This window comes from Mustela erminea, chromosome 7 (assembly GCF_009829155.1).
Source record: "Mustela erminea isolate mMusErm1 chromosome 7, mMusErm1.Pri, whole genome shotgun sequence".
In the NCBI taxonomy this organism is placed as follows: Eukaryota; Metazoa; Chordata; class Mammalia; order Carnivora; family Mustelidae; genus Mustela; species Mustela erminea.
The window spans coordinates 111903152-111923942 of NC_045620.1; the positions used below are offsets into that span (position 1 = coordinate 111903152).

At 38.1% G+C, this 20791-nt stretch overlaps 1 protein-coding gene across 2 annotated transcripts in view; it reads left to right on the forward strand.

The window, feature by feature from the left end:
- Window positions 1-20791, forward strand: part of TTC27 (tetratricopeptide repeat domain 27) — a 174353-nt gene that overhangs the window by 44076 nt on the left and 109486 nt on the right. For both annotated transcript variants that reach the window (XM_032352961.1, XM_032352960.1), the window contains exon 10: window positions 20075-20188. In XM_032352961.1, the coding sequence (XP_032208852.1) occupies window positions 20075-20188 (114 nt within the window). The remainder of the gene's footprint in view (window positions 1-20074; window positions 20189-20791) is intronic.

Consider the following 20791-nt stretch of genomic DNA (forward strand, 5'->3'; position numbering starts at 1 on the left):
GTAAGTAGAGGGAGAGAGAGAAGCATGCTCTCTGCTGAGCAGAGAACCCGATGCTGGACTCAATCCCTGGACCCTGGAATCATGACCTGAGCCGAAGGCAGAGGCTTAACCAACTGAGCCACCCAGGCACCCCAAATGGAGGTTTATTAAGTATTTTTTTTGACTGTAGTTGAACTGAGTTCATTGTATATATCCTACTTCAGGAATGGACAGAATGAGTAATAGGATTAGTGGGATCAAGGTTCTTTTCTGCTAAACTTATTTCTTTACTGTTAACCATGGCTTAAGGTTAATACTTACTTGTGGGTTTACTTCTAGCCATGTTGGGAGTAACTGGTACTGACTTTGAACTTTTACTCTAAGCAGTTACAAAACTGGACAAATTATATGAAGCAGTAGTACAAGAAGAGATAATAACTCATGACCAAATAGTGTTTATCTCAAGAGTGAAGAACTGAATTAATATGAAACAGTCCATGCAGTTCATCTTATTAGTATAGTAAAAGGGAAAAGCCAAATGATTATCTCAGTGGAAGCAAAAAAGCATTTGAAAAAAATTCAACAGACTTTATATTATAATTTTGCTTTATAATATAAACTATGTGTATAATATATATTATATTAGTAAACTAGAAATAGAAGGGAATTACATATATTAGTAAATTAGGAATAGAAGGACTTCAATGAAGAATCTCTAATTAAAATCATTATCAATGAAAAACAGTTTTTCCTCCTTAAGATCAGGAAAATGGCACTTCAGTTTTCCATTGAACTGGAAATCCCAGGCAGTGCAGTAAGACATGAAGAAGATGCAGAGATATGTGGATTGGAAGGGAAGATATACAACTATCAGTATGCACAATTGTGTATGTAGGTAACCCTAAAGAATTGACATGAAAGCTACTGGGAGTAATAGACAAGGTCTCAGAAGAATACAAGGTTAATTTAAAAAAAAAATCAGTTGTGGGACACCTGAGTGGCTCAGTTGGTTAAGCTGAGCCTTCAGCTCAGCTTCCCAAATGTATACATGTTCATGATCCCAGGGTCCCGGGATTGAGCTCTGTGTGTTGTGCTTCTCCCTGTCCCTCTGTCTCTCCCCCTGCTCATGTTCTTTCTCGCGCGTGCTCTCTCAATCTCTCGCTGTCTCTTAAATATATAAAATCTTTTAAAAAAATCATTTGTGTTTATATTTTCCTAGCAATGAATGATTGGGAAAGGCATTTTAAAACTATTTAGAATAGCATAAGATAGCAAATGTTAAATGATAAATTTAACTGAGATGTAGAACTTGTATACTAAACATGATATAATGCTGAGAGAAAGAAGATCCCAATAAATGGAAAAATTACAATGTTCATAGATTGGAAGACTCAATAGTGTTGAATTGACAGATCCCCCCAAAATTGAGCTATAAATTAAATCTGATAGTGATTGGATTCCTAGCAGGCTTTTTTTCTTTGCAGAAATCAACAGGCTGATTCTAAAATTTATTTGGAGGACTTATGCTTTTATGATGGCCAAGTAAGCTCTGATTGGAACCATCCTTCTGCAGATAAAAATGACAAATTATAGACAAAACGAAGAAAGATTCTGGAGTGGTTTTTTAATTTTTTTATTTTTTATTGGTTGGAAGAAAGGAATGGCATTGGGTAGTTTTCTTGTTTCTATCCCAATGGCTAAAAATCAGTGTCTTAAATGCAAGGAAGCTAAAACTCCAAAAGCAATTCAACAGTCTTTCTGAGATAGTGATTGGGGCTACCATGACTGTTGGAATGTGAGGAAGAACATTTCATAAAAGAAAGAGTCACAGATGAGGATTCTTACATTTCTGTATATTTTTAAAATAATATACTCAGAATACATGTTTTTATTCAAGTACACATGGTATGTTCAGCAGGACCATATACTGGGCCAGCAAAATAAGTCTTAATAAAAAAAGAAAAGAGGGGCGCCTGGGTGGCTCAGTGGGTTAAGCCTCTGCCTTCAGCTCGGGTTATGATCTCGGGGTCCTGGGATTGAGCCCCGCATCGGGCTCTCTGCTCAGCAGGGAGCCTGCTTCCTCCTCTCTCTGCCTGCCTCTCTGCCTACTTGTGATCTCTCTCTTTCTCTCTCTGTCAAATAAATAAATTAAAAAAGAAAAAAGAAAAAAGAACAGAATATCGTATGGAAAATACTGTCTTTCCACAATGGAATTTAATTTTATATAAGTAGTTGGTAGACATCTAGAAAAACTCCAAATATTTGGAAACTAAATAATTAAACAACATACTTAGTCAATAGATCAATAAATTATAAAGGAATTTATATATAAAAGTCAGTCATTGACCTAAATACCCTTATATTTCCTTAAGGTAAAATTGTAACATTGGGGTAATGAGCAATTTTCAGGGTTAGGGTCAGGGTTAGGGTTAGTGTTAGTGCTTGTCATCAATTTCAGAAGCACAACAAGAAATACTCACAGCCTAACTAACTTGTTAAGTGGAAAGAATGTAGATGTAGAACCAAAGGATGTTCCTCATTATTCATATTTAGTATTTTTTTTTTTTTTAAGGCCAAGGCAGGCTAGTTTTCCTCAAATATTATTAGAAACCTCTGTTCAAAAGAAACTCCGGATTCAGGTGGAGAAATACACTTTCAGAGCTCCACTGGTGGGAATTTTGACCTTTGGCATCTAATAACACAGGTCACTGATGTCTTGATTTGAATTATACGCCCTCATGATTGAGAGTCACCAGAAACAACAAACAGAAAGATAGCTAGGATGAATGTAAAACCTTAAGAATTCAGGTGGTAGGAAACTTATGTACAAAAATAGCATAGGTAATTGACATCTTCTAAAATACAGTGAGGTTTTAATAGAGGATTTCAAGCAACTTCTTACGTTGGTGGATATGAAAATACAGCTAATTGGACTTTAATTTAAGTCTGTAAATGCCGTTTTTAGTAGAATCTGTATTAGGTCTGGAGATTAAACCACGGGTTGTGTGGCACAGTTAACTTGGTTGAAGAGTATATAGGAATTCTTTGTAGTATCCCTGAAATTTTTCTGAAGGAGAAAAATAAATCTGAAAATAAAAAATTAAAGGAAAATTTAAAAAAAAGGAAAATAAAAGAAAAAACCTCTAGCACAAAACCATACATACGGAAAATGAACAAAGCCTCATGGCTAACTGTCCTTATTTGGGGTTGCAGATAAAAGCAGGCTCTCGGGGGGTGTTCAGACCACCATTAAACTTCTCTCAACCTGCCTGTGTCTCCCCCTTGCAGTGTGCCACATACTATCTTTAGTAGCCAAGGAAACAGGCATGATGGGAGGCATTATGAAATAAACCTAAACATATAGGTTAAAATAAAGGAGGATTCATGGACCAGAGGCTAGAGGCTCCCGTGATTAGAGATCAGAGGCAGTTGTGAGGGATGGCATTTTCTGACCTAATGGGACTGTCAGAACGTTCTACTAAGCCAAGACCCTCAAGCAAGTCTGAAGGAATCCTGAGTTCATGGTGCAGCCTTGCTGTGGCAGCAGAAACCAGTTTCTTTGGAGGAAAACATCCCCCAAGTTAAAACTGAGCAGTGAGCTCACAATTAAAGATCAAAAGAGAGAAGGGAAGGCAAGCCACCGTGACTGAGAGTCAACAATGGCAACAGTTCTCTGATTCATAATATAGAGCAGCTATATATGGGATGTTTAAAGAAATAGAGCAGGTACTAACCAAAATATAGCTGGAAAACTTTTGTTATTAGACTTTTATGATTTGGGAGGGGAAATGTAACTTTTAGAATTTTTTTTTTTTTAAAGAGAATGAGAGTGTGCATACGTATGTGCAGGAGCTGCGTGGGGAGGGGCAGAGGAAGAGAGAGAGAAAGAAAATCTTGAGCAGTCTCTAGGCCTAGTGTGAGTCCAACATGGGGCTCCATCTCGTAACCCTGAGATCAGGACCTGAGCCAAAATCAAGAGTTCGATGCTTAACTGACTGAGCCACCCAGGTGCCCCAGAAATAGTTTGAAATTAAAAACCATAATAAAAATGCAACCCACGCTTTTCCACAGCAGAGAGATGTTGTAAAACGCTAAGAAATTGTGTATAGCAGGTGTTTTAGAAATTATAGTCTTAGAAGTATACCTAAGAAACTCTGGCGTCTGCATCAGTAGATATGTGTATGAATGCCTCATAATAGCAGCATTTGTCATTATGGCAGAGAAACTGGAAGCAACCTAAATTTTGTTGACAGGGGAAGGGATAAATTGTGATATTTTATGTCACAATTATGAGACATTATACAACAGTGAAGTGAAAGTAAATAAACTAGCTATTAGCAACAACATGGATGAGTTCATAAATACAGTGATCAGGTAAAAAAAACTAGTCCCAGATTCACAGGTGTTTATATTATTATACTTCATAACTTAAGCTACTTATAATCTTCTGTATACATCACATAATAAAAAAATGAAGTCTGTGGGGTGCCTGGGTGGCTCAGTGGGTTAAGCCTCCGCCTTCGGCTCAGGTCATGATCTCAGGATCTCAGGATCCTGGAATTGAGCCCCACATCAGGCTCTCTGCTCAGCAGGGAGCCTGCTTCCCTTCCTCTCTCTCTGCCTGCCTCTCTGCCTACTTGTAATCTCTCTCTGTCAAATAAATAAATAAAATCTTAAAAAAAAATGAAGTCTAAAAACTATTTTGAGCAATGACAAGATAATTGAAATGTTATTTGATAAACCATTTTAAAGAGTAAGCTGTTCTGATACCATACATTTTTAATTTTAAAGTTGATCTTATTACTATTCATTAGGCTGGTGAGAAACAGAATCAGTGATGATAGAGAACACTCATAGAAAGTAGAGGAAGGGCGCCTGGTGGCTCAGTCAGTTAAGTGTCTGCCTTTGGCTCAGGTCATAATCTCAGGTTTCAGGGATCAAGCCCCGCATCAGACTCCCTGCTCATGCTCTCTCATGCTCTCTCTCTCTCAAATAAATAAATAAATAAGAAAAAAAAAAAAAAAGAAGTAGAGGAAAAAGCCTTAAGGAAGCCCCCAATACAGAAATATATAGAGCTAAGCAACTTAGAGGTAAGTTGGTAATACACTTGATCTTAAGGAGTCTTGTTCCAACCTGTGGCTTTGTGCTTCTGCTTTTGGCCATCACTGAAGCTGAGGAAAGCTCTTGCAGGTGTTTTGACATTGTGAACTAACGTGGTGTTCAAGGATGAAAAATTCAGCTTTAAAATAGTTTATATGTGTTAAGTAGGTCTGTTTCTCATGACGGTGTGAAAGGCGAATCTGGCAGTGCTGATGAACTGGCAGAATGTAGGAGGCCTTTTTTTTTTTTTTTTTTTTTTTGAAGCAGACAAATGACCAACAGCTTGGTCTCTCTCTGGTGTCTGCTTTCTATACGAAAATTTGCAGAGCCAAGAACAGAGCTCTGAAAATATTCTAATGACAGGAGATTTGGATCTCAGGATTTGCCAAGCATGCTCCTAGATAGTGTAGAAGAAATAAAGGTATAAAACATAGGACTTGCCTTCATGGAATTTTTAATTTAGCTTACATCAGATAAAGTTAGGGAAATGTAATTAGCAATACCAGGCAATTTAAGCTACAAATGGATCTTGCAGGTAAATGAATCCCCTAACTGCTCAAGAAAGAATAAAATGTTTAGGACAGAGCAAAGAAGGCTTTGTTCACTAAGAGAGGATTTGAATCAGGCCTTGAAAGACAGGTGGGGTTTAGATGGAGTGATAGCAAGAGCAAAGGCATGGAGATGGGGAAGTGTGATTGTACTGGGTTCAGTCAGCTGGGCTGGAAGATTTGGTTAGGGCAATAGTGACACTTATGGGAAAACAGATTCCGGACAGATTTTAAATGGTCTACAGAGCAAGGCCTGGGAATTTAGACTGCAGTTCTACTGGGGATAATTTATAGCCTAAACTGGGAATTTTAAACTTATTGTCATTTGATACAGATTTTGACAATGGATGCTTTTTAAAATAGTTCATTAAGAAGAGGGAGTAGTTCTGCTTTTTATAATATTTCTTTGTTCCTTGTATTGTAAGGTCAGCTTGACCTGGGTAGGCGTCATCTGATTTGCCTTGAGTGTAGCCAAAGCATTATGGACTCTCCAAGAGAGGTCTGAGTTGGCTTTGATTTATGTGCGGAAAAGCAGCTATCTGAAAGCCCCTTCCTTCACGTTTAAAGGAGCAGACTGGCTGGCTGTCGTATAAAGGATCCCAGTGACCTCTGGAAGAAGATTATTGGAAATGTGCAGTGATAAGAGTGAAAAGGAAATTTGTTTTTAATAGAAACAACACTCCAGATTTTCTTTGAGGGTGTTACAGAAATTTCTTTGCTGCTCTTCTGGGAATGATGGCAATGTTTCATGTGTTGGAATTGTTAGCTGCATAAAATAATGCCTGTATATAGAGCGTGTCATGATATTGAAATTTACTTTTTAGTGTGAGTTACAGGGGTATTCATTGGATATTTCATTTCAGTTAACTGAGTTTTCTCAGATGTTAGATTATTACTATTCTTTTTCTGGTTTGAGTCTGAGCCCCAGCCCAGGTGGTGATAAACTCAGTGAGGCATGCCGAGCAGTCTTCCTTTTACTCTCAAAATATCTGTTTGTCAACACTTGCTGAAGTGGATTGATTCTTTAACTTATAAAACATGGTAACTGTAAGGAAAAGAGATATTACTAGAGTTTATTTCAACTTTCATAGTAATAATAAATTATTAATTTATGGTATAAATTTAGAGGGCATATGATAAATTGATATAAATGTGATATTTTATAAATATGAGATAAATATAAATGAAATTATAAATTTATGATATATATAAATTTATGATTAATAAGTAACATTATTAATAAGTAATATTATAGAGTATATGGATATTGTACACTTATAAAAGCTTACTGGGATCAGTGAATCGCCTTCCATAAATTCTGGTCAATAAAAGTTGAAAAAGGAGAGAATTTTTTTTAAAGACAGTTGCACAAATGTTGTCACTTATATTTAGATGGTTTCTAACCTTTGCCCTGAAGTGTGAAAGTGGTGAGAATTCCATCTCATATACCAGCATATGGTTGCAAATAACACAGCATTCTTTTTCTTTTTCTTTTTTTTTTTAAGATTTTATTTATTTATTTGATGAAGAGAGAGGGAGTGGGAGAGAGAGTACAAGCAGGGGGAGCGACAGGCAGAAGGAGAGGGAGAAGCACTGGACCTGGGGCTCCATCTCAGGACCTGGAGATCATGACCTGAGCCAAAGGCAGCTGTTTGACTGAGCCACCCAGGTGCCCCACGACACAGCATTCTTTAGCACTGTCCTAATTCTCAAAGTGCTGCAAGTGGTATACACCAAACTTCTTAAGCTTCTTCTTTTTTTTTTAAACTGGATTTTTAGCCAGCAGTCTTACTTCTGTGAGGCACTATTTCATCAAATTACTTGACTTAGCAGACTCTAAGTAAAAATAAATGGACTTCAGAAAAGAGAGTATATACAGCTATATGATTCCACTTACCTGACGTTCTTAAAATAGTCAAATGCATAGAAACAGAAGTGGCATGGTGGCCACCAGAGGCGGAGAGTACTGGGCAGTTGATGTCTCATGGATACAGGGTTTCAGGTGCAAGATGGAAAGAGTCCTAGAGATTAGTTGAACAACCATGTAGATGTACCTATCTGAACTGTACACTTGAAAAAATGGTTAAGGTAGTGGGCTGCCTTGGGGCTCCTGGGTGGCTCTGTTGGTTAAGTGTCTGACTCTGGATTTCTGCTCAGGTCATGATCTCAGGGTCCTGGGATTGAGCCCCAAGTCGGGTCTGCACTTTGTGGGGAGTCTGTTTGAGGATTCTCCCTCTCCCTTTGTCCCTGCCCCACTTGTGTGCTCTCTTTCTCTTCCTTTCTTTCTTTCTTTCTTTCTTTCTCTCTCTCAAATAAATGAATAAATCTTAAAAAAAGAAAAAAAAAAAGATGGGGAGGCACCTGGTTGGCTCAGGCCTTTAAACATCTGACTCTTGATCTCAGGGTCCGGAGTTCGAGCCCTGCATTGGGCTCTGTGCTGGGCATGGAGCCTACTTAAAAAAAGAAAAGGTTAAGATGGTAATTTTTATGTTATATGTATTTTACCACAATTAAAAAAAAATATTACAAAGGGAAAGTAAAGATAGCATGTACAATAAAGGTCAAAGATAAGAAATTCCAGGGGCGCCTCGGTGGCTCAGTGGATTAAAGCCTCTGCCTTCAGCTCAGGTCATGATCCCAGGGTCCTGGAATCGAGCCCCACATCGGGCTCTCTGCTCAGTAGGGAGCCTGCTTCCTCCTCTCTCTCTCTGCCTGCCTCTCTGCCTACTTGTGATCTGTCAAATAAATAAATAAAATCTTTAAAAAACAAAGATATGAAATTCCAAGAAATAAATCTGTCTTAAGATTTACAAGACCTCAAAAAAAAAAAAAAAAAAGATTTACAAGACCTCAATATTAGAATCAACAAAACATAATGAGAGAAAGCAGTGAAGACTTACATAAATGGGAGCATCTGCTATGTTCATGGAGGAATCAATATTTTAAAATTTCAAGTCTTCTCAAATTAACCTATATAATCAATGCAATCCCTATCAGAACTTCGGAGTTTAATTTTTTGTTTCGGAGTTGTGTCACTGTTGTTTTTTGGTTTTGTGGAACTCAAGCTGACTTTAAAATTCATATGGAAATGTAAAGGGCTAAGAATAGCTAAGACAGTCATGAAGTACTAAGGGATATATTCATCGCCAGACAGCAAGCCCTGTTACGAAACTGTATTATTTAACTACATTATCGCTTGTCTCTTGTGGTCCTTGGACTGGCAGCATCAGCATCACCTGGGAGCTTGTTAGAAATCAAGTTATCTGGCTCCATCTCAACCCCTTATTGAATCAGAGTCTCTGGGGTTGAGGCCAAAGAGCCTGTATTTTAGCAATTTCTCTATGTTATTCCTAGGCGCTTGAAAGTTTGAGAAGCACCAAATTAAGACATTTTGACATAAGAAAGTATGAACCAAGCAGTAGAACAAATAGAGAGTCCAGAAACAGATCCATACCTATAGGGTTCATCTGATTGATGACAAAGCTGGCATTGCGGTACAATGGAAAAGAGTTGGCTTTTCAATAAATGATACTTGATGGCTTATGTCCATATAGAAAAAGCTATCTTAACCCTTATATCATGCTGTATATACAAAAATCAATTCCAGACTGGATATATGAAAGTGAAAAGCAAAACTGCAAAACTTTTAGAGGAAAAAATATGGGAGAATGTCTTTGAGATCTTAGGACAAATGGTATAATACAGCTCTAACCATAAGTCAAAAATATAAGCAAGTTGGACTACACTAACATTAAGCACTTCTCTTTATCAAAAGATGTCATTAATATTGGTAAAGCACTTAGACCACTGCCTTGCCAGCAGGTTGTATGTGTTACATGAATGTTTGTCAAGAGTATAAATAATGTATTACCCTCCTCCCACAAAAGTACTTATGTTCAGAAAATATAAACTTAACAAATTATTAAGAAAAATTCTGGCAATCCAGTAGAAAGAATAAGCAAATGATTTCAATAGGGACTTAATAAAGTGGTATTAAAATGGCCATTAACATATTAAAAGGTGCTCAACTTTATTAGTCATTAGAGAAATGCACACTAAAACCATAATGCAATACTAACTCCATACCCACAAGAATGGCTGAAATGCAAAACAGTATTGAGTGTCGTAAGGATGTGAAGCAACAAGAGTTCTCTTATATTTCTAGTAAGAGTGTTGAATGGAATAACTTTTCAGAAGATTGGGAGGAACTATGGAAGCTAAATATATTCATACTCTGTGACCTTTCAGTTTCACTCCTAAGTATATACCCAACAAAATACTTGCGCATGTTCAGCTAAAGGACATGTCTTAGGGGGTGCCTGGGTGGCTCAGTGAGTTAGGCCACTGCCTTAGGCTCAGGTCATGATCTCAGGGTCCTGGGATCAAGCCCCATAGCGGGCTCTCTGGTCAGTGGGGAGGTTGCTCCCCTTACCCCCATCTGCCTGCCTCTCTGCCTACTTGTGATCTCTCTCTCTGTGTCAAATAAGTAAAATCTTAAAAAAAAAAGAACATGTCTTAAAGTGTGAGTAACCATACATTCTGGTATCACATCTAGAATGTTCATAACACATTTGTCTTGTCCCAGTTAGAAAATGCATAAATGCCCATTAGCCACATGTTATTTATTTAGCAACTATATTTATATAGTAGTATATTATACAGCAACAGAAGAATATTCTACAACTCTGTGCAGCTATGTGGCTGAATCTTTCACACATACTGTTGAGCAGAAGAAAGCGGATACAAAAGGGTACTCTGTGGTCACATTTGTATAAAGTAGGAAAGCATGTACCTGATCTGTATACAAGTCAGGAGAGTGGTTACCCTTACAGAGGGGCAGGAAGTGACCAGAGAGAACAAGGGGACAGTAGGATGCTGGTAATGTTACTTGATCTGAGTGCTGGTTATATATGTCTGTTCAGTCTGTGAAAAGTCATTGTGCATTTATATATATCATATAATATATAAAAATGTTTAAAAAATTGGATTTAGTAGACATTTCTTTACTACATCAAACTGAAAAATACATGGCAAGAGCCACACGAGGCCTTTACATTCACGGTCAGATGAATAGTAATGGTCATTTCTGATATCCTGAAAGAACAGTATATTTAAGAAAATGAATTGTTTTTCTCAGCACATTTTATCCAAACTAGAATTTATTATATAAAATATTTCTTTCTCTTAATAATTTCATTCCAGTTTCTTGTAAGGATGTGTTAAATTTATTAAAAGTGTTTCAATCTTTCTTCCATGTAGTCTACATGAAGAAAAATTATGAACTTCCAGACTTGCTATTTATATTAGGGCTTTGCTTGGGAATACTCTGATTTCTTTAAGCCTACCAATGCTAGAAAGCATCAAGTTGCAGAATGACCCACTCATGACTGTATGAAAAAGTGACACTTTCTTACAAAAAACTTAGAAGCATCAATCACAGCTTGTTCTGACAACACATTTTTGTTTTTATTTTTATTTATTTATTTTTTGTTCTCACAACACACTTTAAAAAAAAGATTTTATTTATTTATTTGAGAGAGAGAGTGTGAATGAGCAAGCGAGCATGAGTGGGAGGAAGGGCAGAGGGAGGGGGGAAGCAGGCTCCCCAGTGAGCAGGGATCCCAATGTGGGACTCGATCCCAGGACCCTGAGATCGTGACCTGAGCTAAAGGCAGACACTTAACCAACTGAATCACTTAGTGCCCCTCACAGCACATTTTTCCTATATATTTAGATGATTTTGTATGTTTTTGTTTATCTTAACAGAGACAAATAAATGTAATGTTTTCGGTTGTAAGGTGTTCTTTGGGAGCACAGAGAGAGAACAGTGTGCTGTACTGTACAGTCAGTTGTTTGCAAGTTAATGCTGTCTCAGTATTTCACCGAGTATGAGGACGGAGCTACCAGATTCCCTGAAGTCTACAAGGATGTGGTTTAAACATAGTGGAACATTATTGGGTTTGTGTTATTTGGGAAGAATTCTAATAAATTGAGTATTTGTACAAGGGAAATCTTATTGCCGTGCACAGCTGCTGTTTGCCAGTACGCAGAGCTAACCAGGATTAGGCCTTTTAGCCTTTAAGATAACTGTATCAGTGCCTTTTAAAAAAATTTTAAATTAATTTTTTGTGTGTGTGTTCCAGAATTGTTTATGCACCATACCCAGTGCTCCATGCAGTCCATGCCCTCCTTAATACCCACCACCAGGCTCACCCATCCCCCAACCTCATCCCCTCCAACACTCTCAGTTTGTTTCTCAGAGTCCAGAGTCTCTCATGCCCTTTTAAGGGTGAGTGGCTAAGGTGTGCATTGGAGGGGTGAACACTGCCAGAAAGCTTAGGTGGCGTGGTAACTGGTTAATTTGTGTTTTGAGTGATTTCCCTTTTAAGGCAGTCGGTGTATTCTGTGCCTTCAGAAGAGCGGCACCTTGCGCCCCTAGAAGTTGAATAAAATCCTGCTTACGAGCTGCCGATGTCAAAATATCCAGGTTTGTAAGGTAGAAGTCAAACTTTCACTGTTTGCAGATGATATGATACTACATATAGAAAACCTGAAAGACTCCACCAGAAAAACTGTTGAAATTGATAAACTCAGTGATGTAGCAGGATAAATTTCAGTCTATGAAAGTCCATGGCATTTCTATATACCAATAATGAAGCAGCAGAAAGAGAAATTTAGAAAACCGTTCTATTTACAATTGCATCAAAACCTATCAGGTACCCAGGAATAACTAAACTAAATAAATAACTAACTAAAGAGGTGAAAGACCTGTACTCTGACAACCATAAAACATTGTTGAAGGAAATTGAAGAGGACAGAAAGAAATGGAAAGCTATTCCATGTTCATGGATATGGGAACAGCAGGCAGAGGGAGAGGGAGAAGCAGACTCCCTGCTGAGCAGGGAGCCCGACATGGGGCTCAATCCTGAGATCATAACCTGAGCCAAAGGCAGCCACTTAACCAACTGAGCCACCCAGGTGTCCCATCTCCAGAGCTTTTTAGTCACCCCATCCTGAAGCTCTGTACCCATTAAACACTAGCTCTCTATACTCTTCTCTCCCCAGAATGACAACTACTGTTCTGTTTTCTCTTTCTATGCATTTCAGTATTCTAGGTACTGCATGCAATCATAAAATACTTATGATTTGTATCAGGCTTATTTCAGTTAGCATCAGGTCTTCAAGATTCATCCATGTTGTAGTGTGTATCCAAACCTCCTTCCTATTTAAGGCTGAATCATATACATACGCACACACACCCCACATTTGGTTTATCCTTTTTCTGTCAGTGAATATCTGAGTTGTTTCTGCCTTTTAGCTGTTGTGAACAGCACTGCCATGAACATGGGTATGCAAGTATCATTCAAGTCCCTCCTTTTATTTCTTTTGGGCATATATCCAAGAAATGAATTTGCTGGATCATGTGTAATCCTGTTTAGTTTTTTTGAGGATGCCTTTTTGTCTTTTCTTTTTTTTTAAGTGAGAATACTTTTTTAATGCCCAAATTTCCTGATCCGTACAAAGACATCATCAGATATCTGCCATGAACATGGAACAGTCAGTAGAATTTCACAACCTGTTAATCTCTGATGCATTTAGGTGGGTTTTTTTTTTTTCGATGCATTTAGTTTTTGCTTACGTAAATAACTGGTAGCTAGACTCCTAGGCTAGTGAAAAATTTAATCAGCTTATATTTAGGTACTATATATTTTGTCACTCACTGCTTCCCATTATCAAGCTTATTCAGCCTTGTCTATAGAAGACCCCTCACTGTTCCCGATCTGGTGAGTCACATTTGGCATTTGCGAACATCTTCATTTATTTTACTTATTTTGGGGATCTGAGGAAGTTAAGTGTTCTCAAGTATTTCTCTCTTATATTGGACGGTAAAGAACTTCTATTGGGTTTTAATAACCTTGGCGGGGCATTCTGGTGAATATGAATTCTATAATAATTAGAATCCAATTAATATTAATTAAAGATCTAAAATAACCAAAATTCAACGAAGATGAACTTGGGAATTCATGTCATTATTTTCCCTTCATCATGATAAGAGTTTTGTTGGTGGAATAAGCTTCAGGCACCATTTGGTTCAGTTTTTTTTTTTCTTCTCTTTTAGATAAGACATATCTTAGTGCTAGAGAAGTTAATCCACTTATTTAAGGGCATATAGAGAATGGCTGGGAAGGTAGGGGAATGGAAACTGGTTTAGGAAAGAATTCCCCTTAATTTGTGGATTTGTGAAGGACCATAATGAATTGTTTGGAACCTTATTCTTTGCTATGAAACAAATGGAATTTTATTAAAACTTTCTAACTGACAGCAGCCTTAGAGATCATCAGCTCGATCCCATCAGTGTGTAAATGAGGAAGAGGAGGGCTAATGTGGTCAGTGCCTTTCCCAAGACCTATGCAGCTAATTGGTGGAGAGTCTGGTTTAGAGTCCGGTTCTTTTTTCAGTGCATTTTTCGACTTTACCACGCCCCTTCTTTAAAAATACAAATATGTTGTATGCCACAATTTAGCAATGACTTATTTTCAGAAAGCCCATAAGTTTATTTTATTTGGGATTTGGAGCATATTGTCATAAAGAAAAAATACTTTTAAGTTTCTGAGCTGCTTCACAAAAGCCTGTATAAGCCACAGTGTATCTGGATTATAGTAATAAAATATTATTTCATGACACCCCATTATTATTTACTCTGTTGTGTCCTTGGAGGAGAGTATGTTCCCAAATCTATTCGGGGAATGTAATAAAAAAAAAAAAAAAAAAAAAAACGTGACAAGTGATTTGCATAAGGGCCAGTCACTGTCGATTTACATTTCCTTTTCAGAAGCATCATCTTTGGATATACCATTTTGGCCCGTGTACATCACAACAAGTATAAAATCCCTTCTGTGTCCCTTTCTCTCTCTCTGAGTGCTCTTTGTCTCCGAGCGCTCGCAGTATGCCAGGCTGTAGGGAAGGCACTAGGGGATGGAAAGGCACGAGGGAACTGAAGGCACCAACCTGCATGCGGGGTTAGAGAATCAGGGGGCAGAGATGGAGATACTTAGGGAAGGTGGTTGAGAAAGACTTTCCGAGGAGGTGCCATCTGAGCGGACACCCAGAGGGTGAGGCAGAGTCAGCAGGAGGCTGTGGGGTGGTCATTCTCAGCTCCTGAATTGGGTGGGATTAAGAGTAACTCTGGCCCTGGATACGATGGAGACTGGGTCAGCTCTGCCCGTTGTCTGGACAGACACGCTTGAGTCCTCACTGGCCAGCCTGCTGCCTGGGAAGGTGGGTTAGTGCTCCCTCCGTTGGGTTTGCTTGCTGAACTACTAGATTGGATATTTCTTAAAAATAGCCTTTTCTCCGTAAGTTGGTAGAGCATTTTAGCAGATATCCCCCATTGAATTTTCTTTTTCTTGCCTAATTACGATTGGCTTACCTTGTGGGCTGCAGTGTTCTAAAAATATATTAAATCCAGGCTATCTGAATTTACCTCCTTATGGAAAGACTTTTCCAAGACTCCTGGCCAAACAGATAGAAGGATAAATGCATTCTTAGGTGATGCCATTATCCGGCCAGTTCCTTCTGCAAAGCTTTTCAAATGTCTCTTTGTCAGATTGCATTTTGCTCTCAGTGTTCAGTGAGAATGTTTTGCTTGACCTTCGCATTAAAATCTCAGGCAAACTCTTGTTCTCATGCCAGGGAAGAAAACAGTCTGATTTTGTTGTTTTTCTGAGGAAAGTATCTCCCGTATTTGGTGTGCAAAGCTTAAAGCTGGGCTTTAACTCTGACAAGCCCGTCATCACTGTGGTTGGGAGCTGTAAGGGGAGGGCAAGTTTTCTTTGACCTTCTTAGGGCTGGGTCTGCAAATTAATCTGACAGATTAACATGAGAAATGCACACAGATTTATTTTACTTATTTATTTATTTTTTGGGTGACATGGGAGGCTTCATAAGAAAACAAAGACCAGAAGAAGCAATTGAACCTGAATTTTTTTATGCTCGGTTTGATGACAAGTGGGCGTCATGGAGGAATGTGATAGGTCAGAGAGCGTGAGGTGTAGGTGTAAAGGATGCTCCCTTCCTCCGGGTAGAGGGTGTAGGAAGGACCCTCTCACACCAGAGTTTTATGACCTGCTTCAGGGCAGAGGGGCAGGGGGAAGGCCGGAGTGATCTTGCTGCTTCTGCTGTTTCCTCAGACTTCTTTGGCTTAAAACGCTCAATAAGCCAGCTGCCACTTTTTGGGGATAGTGTGTCCCGAACCCTGTCAGGGGTTTGTGCCAGCAACCTGTGCTTACTCAGGGTGGTGATTTTCTGTTAGGGGCGAGATAAAGCCTTACAGGAGGGGAAATCCGGAGGGCGCTACTTCAGTGGGTACTCTAAGAGGCTTGTTAAGTTTTACCTAATTCATATTTAATCCTCCTCACAAGGATTTCAGAGAGGAGGAAAGTGAGACCCTACGAGGTCAAGTAACTTCCCAAGGTCACCCAGTGAGTCATGTCACGTGGTGGAGCTGGGATTCCGCACAAGCTCTGGCTGGCTTGGAGAATGTTCCCACTGTGCTACAGAGCCCTTCCCTCCACGTTCTTCCATCCTGTCATGAGGTTACAGAGATAGTCCCTTTCATCAGGTGAAGAGAAAAAGAAGGCAGTGATGCAACCCATTGTGGGTGGGTTTGCAGATTTACTTTATGAAAAGTTACTTCCTTTGAAAATTCTTGAGCTCAAACAATGTTATGCATTTTAAGAAGTTCTTTTTTTTTTTTTTTTAAAGATTTTATTTATTTATTTGACAGACAGAGGTCACAAGTAGGCAGAGAGACAGGCAAAGAGAGAGAGGAGGAAGCAGGCTCCTCGCTGAGCAGAGAGCCCGATGCGGGGCTTGATCCCAGGACCCTGGGGTCATGACCTGAGCCAAAGGCAGAGGCTTAACCCAGTGAGCCACCTGGGCGCCCCTAAGAAGTTCTTTAATGTATTTTTTATCATGTATCTTTTTATAGTGCCACGTGATCCTACTTGTGTTGATAAAGCCATTTTCCTTGTAGATTTTAGTTAATGGAGACTAATAAGATATGGTTGTAGGTTAATCTAGTAAAGTATATTTCAAGGAGATAAAATATTTTAATTTACACAGTTATAGAAGGATAAGAATGCCTAATTGACATTGCATTAGAATGTAAATTCTGTGATGGTGGGGACCTTGTCTGTCTTGCTTACTAGTTTGTCCCTGGGGCCTTGTGCACACGACCTTGTACAGAGTAGCTGCTCAAGTGAATTAATGAACGAATACACTTCGGGAAGACCCCATCTACTGATGCTTCTCCTCCCTTATTTGTGCATTCTTTCCTTACTCCTGCTCCCCTTAGCATAGCAGTTTCCCAGTGTTCTTTCCTGAGTGTGATGGTTACATTGCTCTACCAGAGTTTCCTGGGTGGTATCATCACTTCCAGGAGGTTATTATACCTGGAGAAAGTGTTGAAAAAATGCTATAAAGATGTTGTGCTGGGGGTCAAGAGACCCAGGTATTAGAATCCGCTTTTGCTCCTAATGAAGGTGTGACACAGAGCAAGTGGCTTAACCTGTTGGTGCTTCATTTTCCCTTTTATTGTAAAGGCGTTGGCTTTGTTTGATCCAGAGTTGAAAATTCAGATGTCTATAGGGGCCATGCAGGTAACTCACGGTGGTACAGTAAGGGCCTGAGATAGAATTTATACTCCATTGAAGGACCTCCTGCTAATTCTTTTTATAAGATTTTATTTTTTATTTTTTATTTGAGAGAGAGAGAGAATGAGTATGAACATAAGCTGGGGGAGGGGCAGAGGAAGAAACTGACAACCAAGCACGGACCTCGATCCCAACCCCTGGGCTTGATCCTAGGACCGCGAGATGATGACCTGAGCTGAAACCAAGAGCCAGATGCCTAACCGCCTAACTGGCTGAGTCACCCAAGCATCCCCCTCCTGTTAACACTTAATAAGAATTTGGAGTGATAAACGAATTTGACCACAAACAAATAATTGTGTTATCTTAGCCTTGTAGCTCTCTTTTTTCCCTTTAACATTGATGCAAATTTTATTCAAGAGGTAATATTGTAGAATTGAATTCTAAGAAAGGAAAAATTTACCACTTATCCACTCTATAGTAAAAAGTTGAACTTAATAAAACAACCTCTTTATTTCTGCTGTTCCAGACCGTCCGAGATACAAAAGAACTCAAAATCCTTAATGATTGGCTGTTTATGAAAAAAAATTTATGAAAAACTATGAAAAAATATTTATGAAAAAAATAGCCAATCATTAAGGATTGTGTGTGCTTTTGTATCTAAGAGACTGGAACAGCAGAAATAAAGAGGTTGTTTTATTCTTTTTGGAAAAAAAAAAAAGTGGAACTGGGGATTACATATAACACATAAATAAATTGTATCTTTTTTTAAAAAATAAATTCTATCTTTACATTTTTCAATTTATTTTACATTTTTTAATAAATGTAATGTAGAGTCATTTAACTTATGCTGATAAAGTTTTGTGAATGGTGTTCAGAAACTTTGACAACAAACACATACACATGCTCCTCAAATAAGTACCTAGGATTTTCACTCCAAGATCCATTTCTGCAAGTACGTAGGACTCTGTAACTTGTATTTCTACATTAATTCAGTTTGCATTTCCTTCATTGTAATGTGTTTCACAATTTCCTAAAATAATTAGATCAGTGTTTCTTGTGACTTTATACCTCCCTCAAATTATACTTTAATATTTGACGCAGTAGTTTCAAAAAAAAATATTCAAGGCCTCAGTTTTAAATTTTCCTTCAATGTAAGGCACAAAGTTGATAAATATTAAGAAGACTACCCTAAAATAAATGCACAGTTCTAATAAAAATTACTTGTTAATAATAATACAGTTCCCATTCTGTTCTGTAATTCTGATAAAGAATGTATTTTTTTGGTAGGAGCACCTGGGTGGCTCAGTCTTTTAAGCATCTGACTCGATCTCGGCTCAGGTCTTGATCTCACAGTCATGAATGCAAGCCCTGAATTGAGCTCCATGCTGGGTGTGGAGTCTACTTAAAAAAAAAAAAAAATTACTTTTTGGTAATAAAACAAGGGTTTAGAATGATTCAGTCTTTGGAAAATCCTAATGACAGTCACTCAGTGAAGTAGTCTGTCATCCCTAGAGTCACAAACACTCAGAAACTGCTGTTAACATTGAGTTTTTGTGGGTTTTGATGGTTATTTTCTTGATTTAGCTTCATAGTTCTTAAACTTGGCTATGGTTTTGAATTACTTGGGGAGTGTTTTAAAAAACACAGTTGCCAGATGCTACTTTCAGAGGTCTGATTTACTTAAAAAAAAAAAAACTAAAAGCTTCTCAAGTGCTTCTAATGTGCAGCTAGGTTTTGAGTGATTAATTGGACTCTTAATTAACTAGGGTGTTTCAGCACTGACTTTTAGAAACAAGCAACTGATCAAGGCTATAGTCAGCTTTCTAACAAATGGGCATTTTCCCTTGTTTCACAGCAGTCTTGACTGAATGTTACAGGTGTGAATGATCTCCAGGAAATAGTGTGGATTCCAGATTATCAGCAGAGATCGAAAACGGTGTTCATTACACCATGCAGCCCCTACTGCATCATCATGCATTTTGCCCATTTTCACTCACCAGAACTTTTACTTTTCCCCACTCCATGTGCAGTCATACTCAATGGTGTCTACTACATTCTCTGAGCTCATGGCACTCACAGATTTCTGGGGTTAGGACTTAGTCCTTGCGTATTCAATATTTTGTTTTAGGCCAGTTTTTATTAAGATATCCCCTCTGGGAAAGCATTTTAGCTGAATCTGAGACTCACTGCCCTAACCAAGGCCAGAAAGCATTCTCATACATTTTAGAATGGATTTCTGTAATATGTATTGAAGAAAAGAAAAGTCTTTTGTCTGTAAGTGAACAAATACTTAATTCTTGGGCATTCCGTGTACTTGCAGTTTGATTTGTATTTATGAATTATGATGTATTTTAAGTGAAAAGTTGTCAGATTTCTAATGATTTGTTTTTATGTATGATTTTGGTTGTTTAGAGATTTATTTCAAATTTGGGAAAGATGTTTTGAGGTAGTTTATTTTCTCACATTTTTTATAACCTATGAGATAAAAAGATTTATGAATTTCTAGTGTGATATAGTCTTCCTACTGTGTTGATTATCTGGAAAGATTTTGAGGGATTTTTTTAAGATTTTAAGGGATTTATTCAATAGATTGGATCTACTAGGTTAAGTGAACAAATTATTCACAAAAATATTTGACAGCACGTTTTATTATTTTTCACTGAGAAGATTTTCAGAGCTGCATTCAGCTGTATTCTGATACTTTTGAAAGAATTAATTTTGTACTAATCAGAGTGGGATCACTGCACTTACCCCTTCTTCTTTTTGTGTGTTTTTTTAATTCTCTTCCATCAGTTTTTGCTTTCACAACCAAAGTTTTGGGCCATTCAGACATCAGCCTTGATCCTCCGGACAAAACTTGAGCGAGGAAGCACACGCCGAGTGGAACGGGCAATGAGGCAGACACAGGTGAGAATTAATGGGACAGTTTTTGTTATTCTTCCAACTCTTGGTATATATTCCATATATATGCCACATCTTCTTTATCCATTCATCAGTCAGTGGACATTTGGGCTATTTCCACAATTTGTCTCTTATTGATAATGTTGCTGTAAACATCAGGGTGCACCTTCCCCTTCAAATCTGTATTTTTGTATCCTTTGGGTAAAGGATACTAGTAGTGCAGTTGGATAAAGGACACTTCTAGTGCAATTGCTGAATCATAGGGTAGTTCTGTTTCTAACTTTTTGAGCCATCTCCATACAGTTTTCCAGAGGGACTAAATGAGTTTGAATTCCCATCGGTAGTGCAAGAGGGTTTCCCTTTACCCACATCTTTGCCAACAACTGTTGTTTCCTATGTTGTTAATTTTAGCCATTCTGATAGATGTTATGCTTTTGATTTGTATTTCCCTGATGATTAGTAATGTTGAGCCTCTTTTCATATGTCTGTTAGCCATCTGGATGTCTTCTTTGGAAAAGTACCTGTTCATGTCTTCTGCCCATTTCTTAACTAGATTATTTGTTTTTTTCAGTGTGGAGTTTGATAAGTTCTTTATAGATTTTAGATACT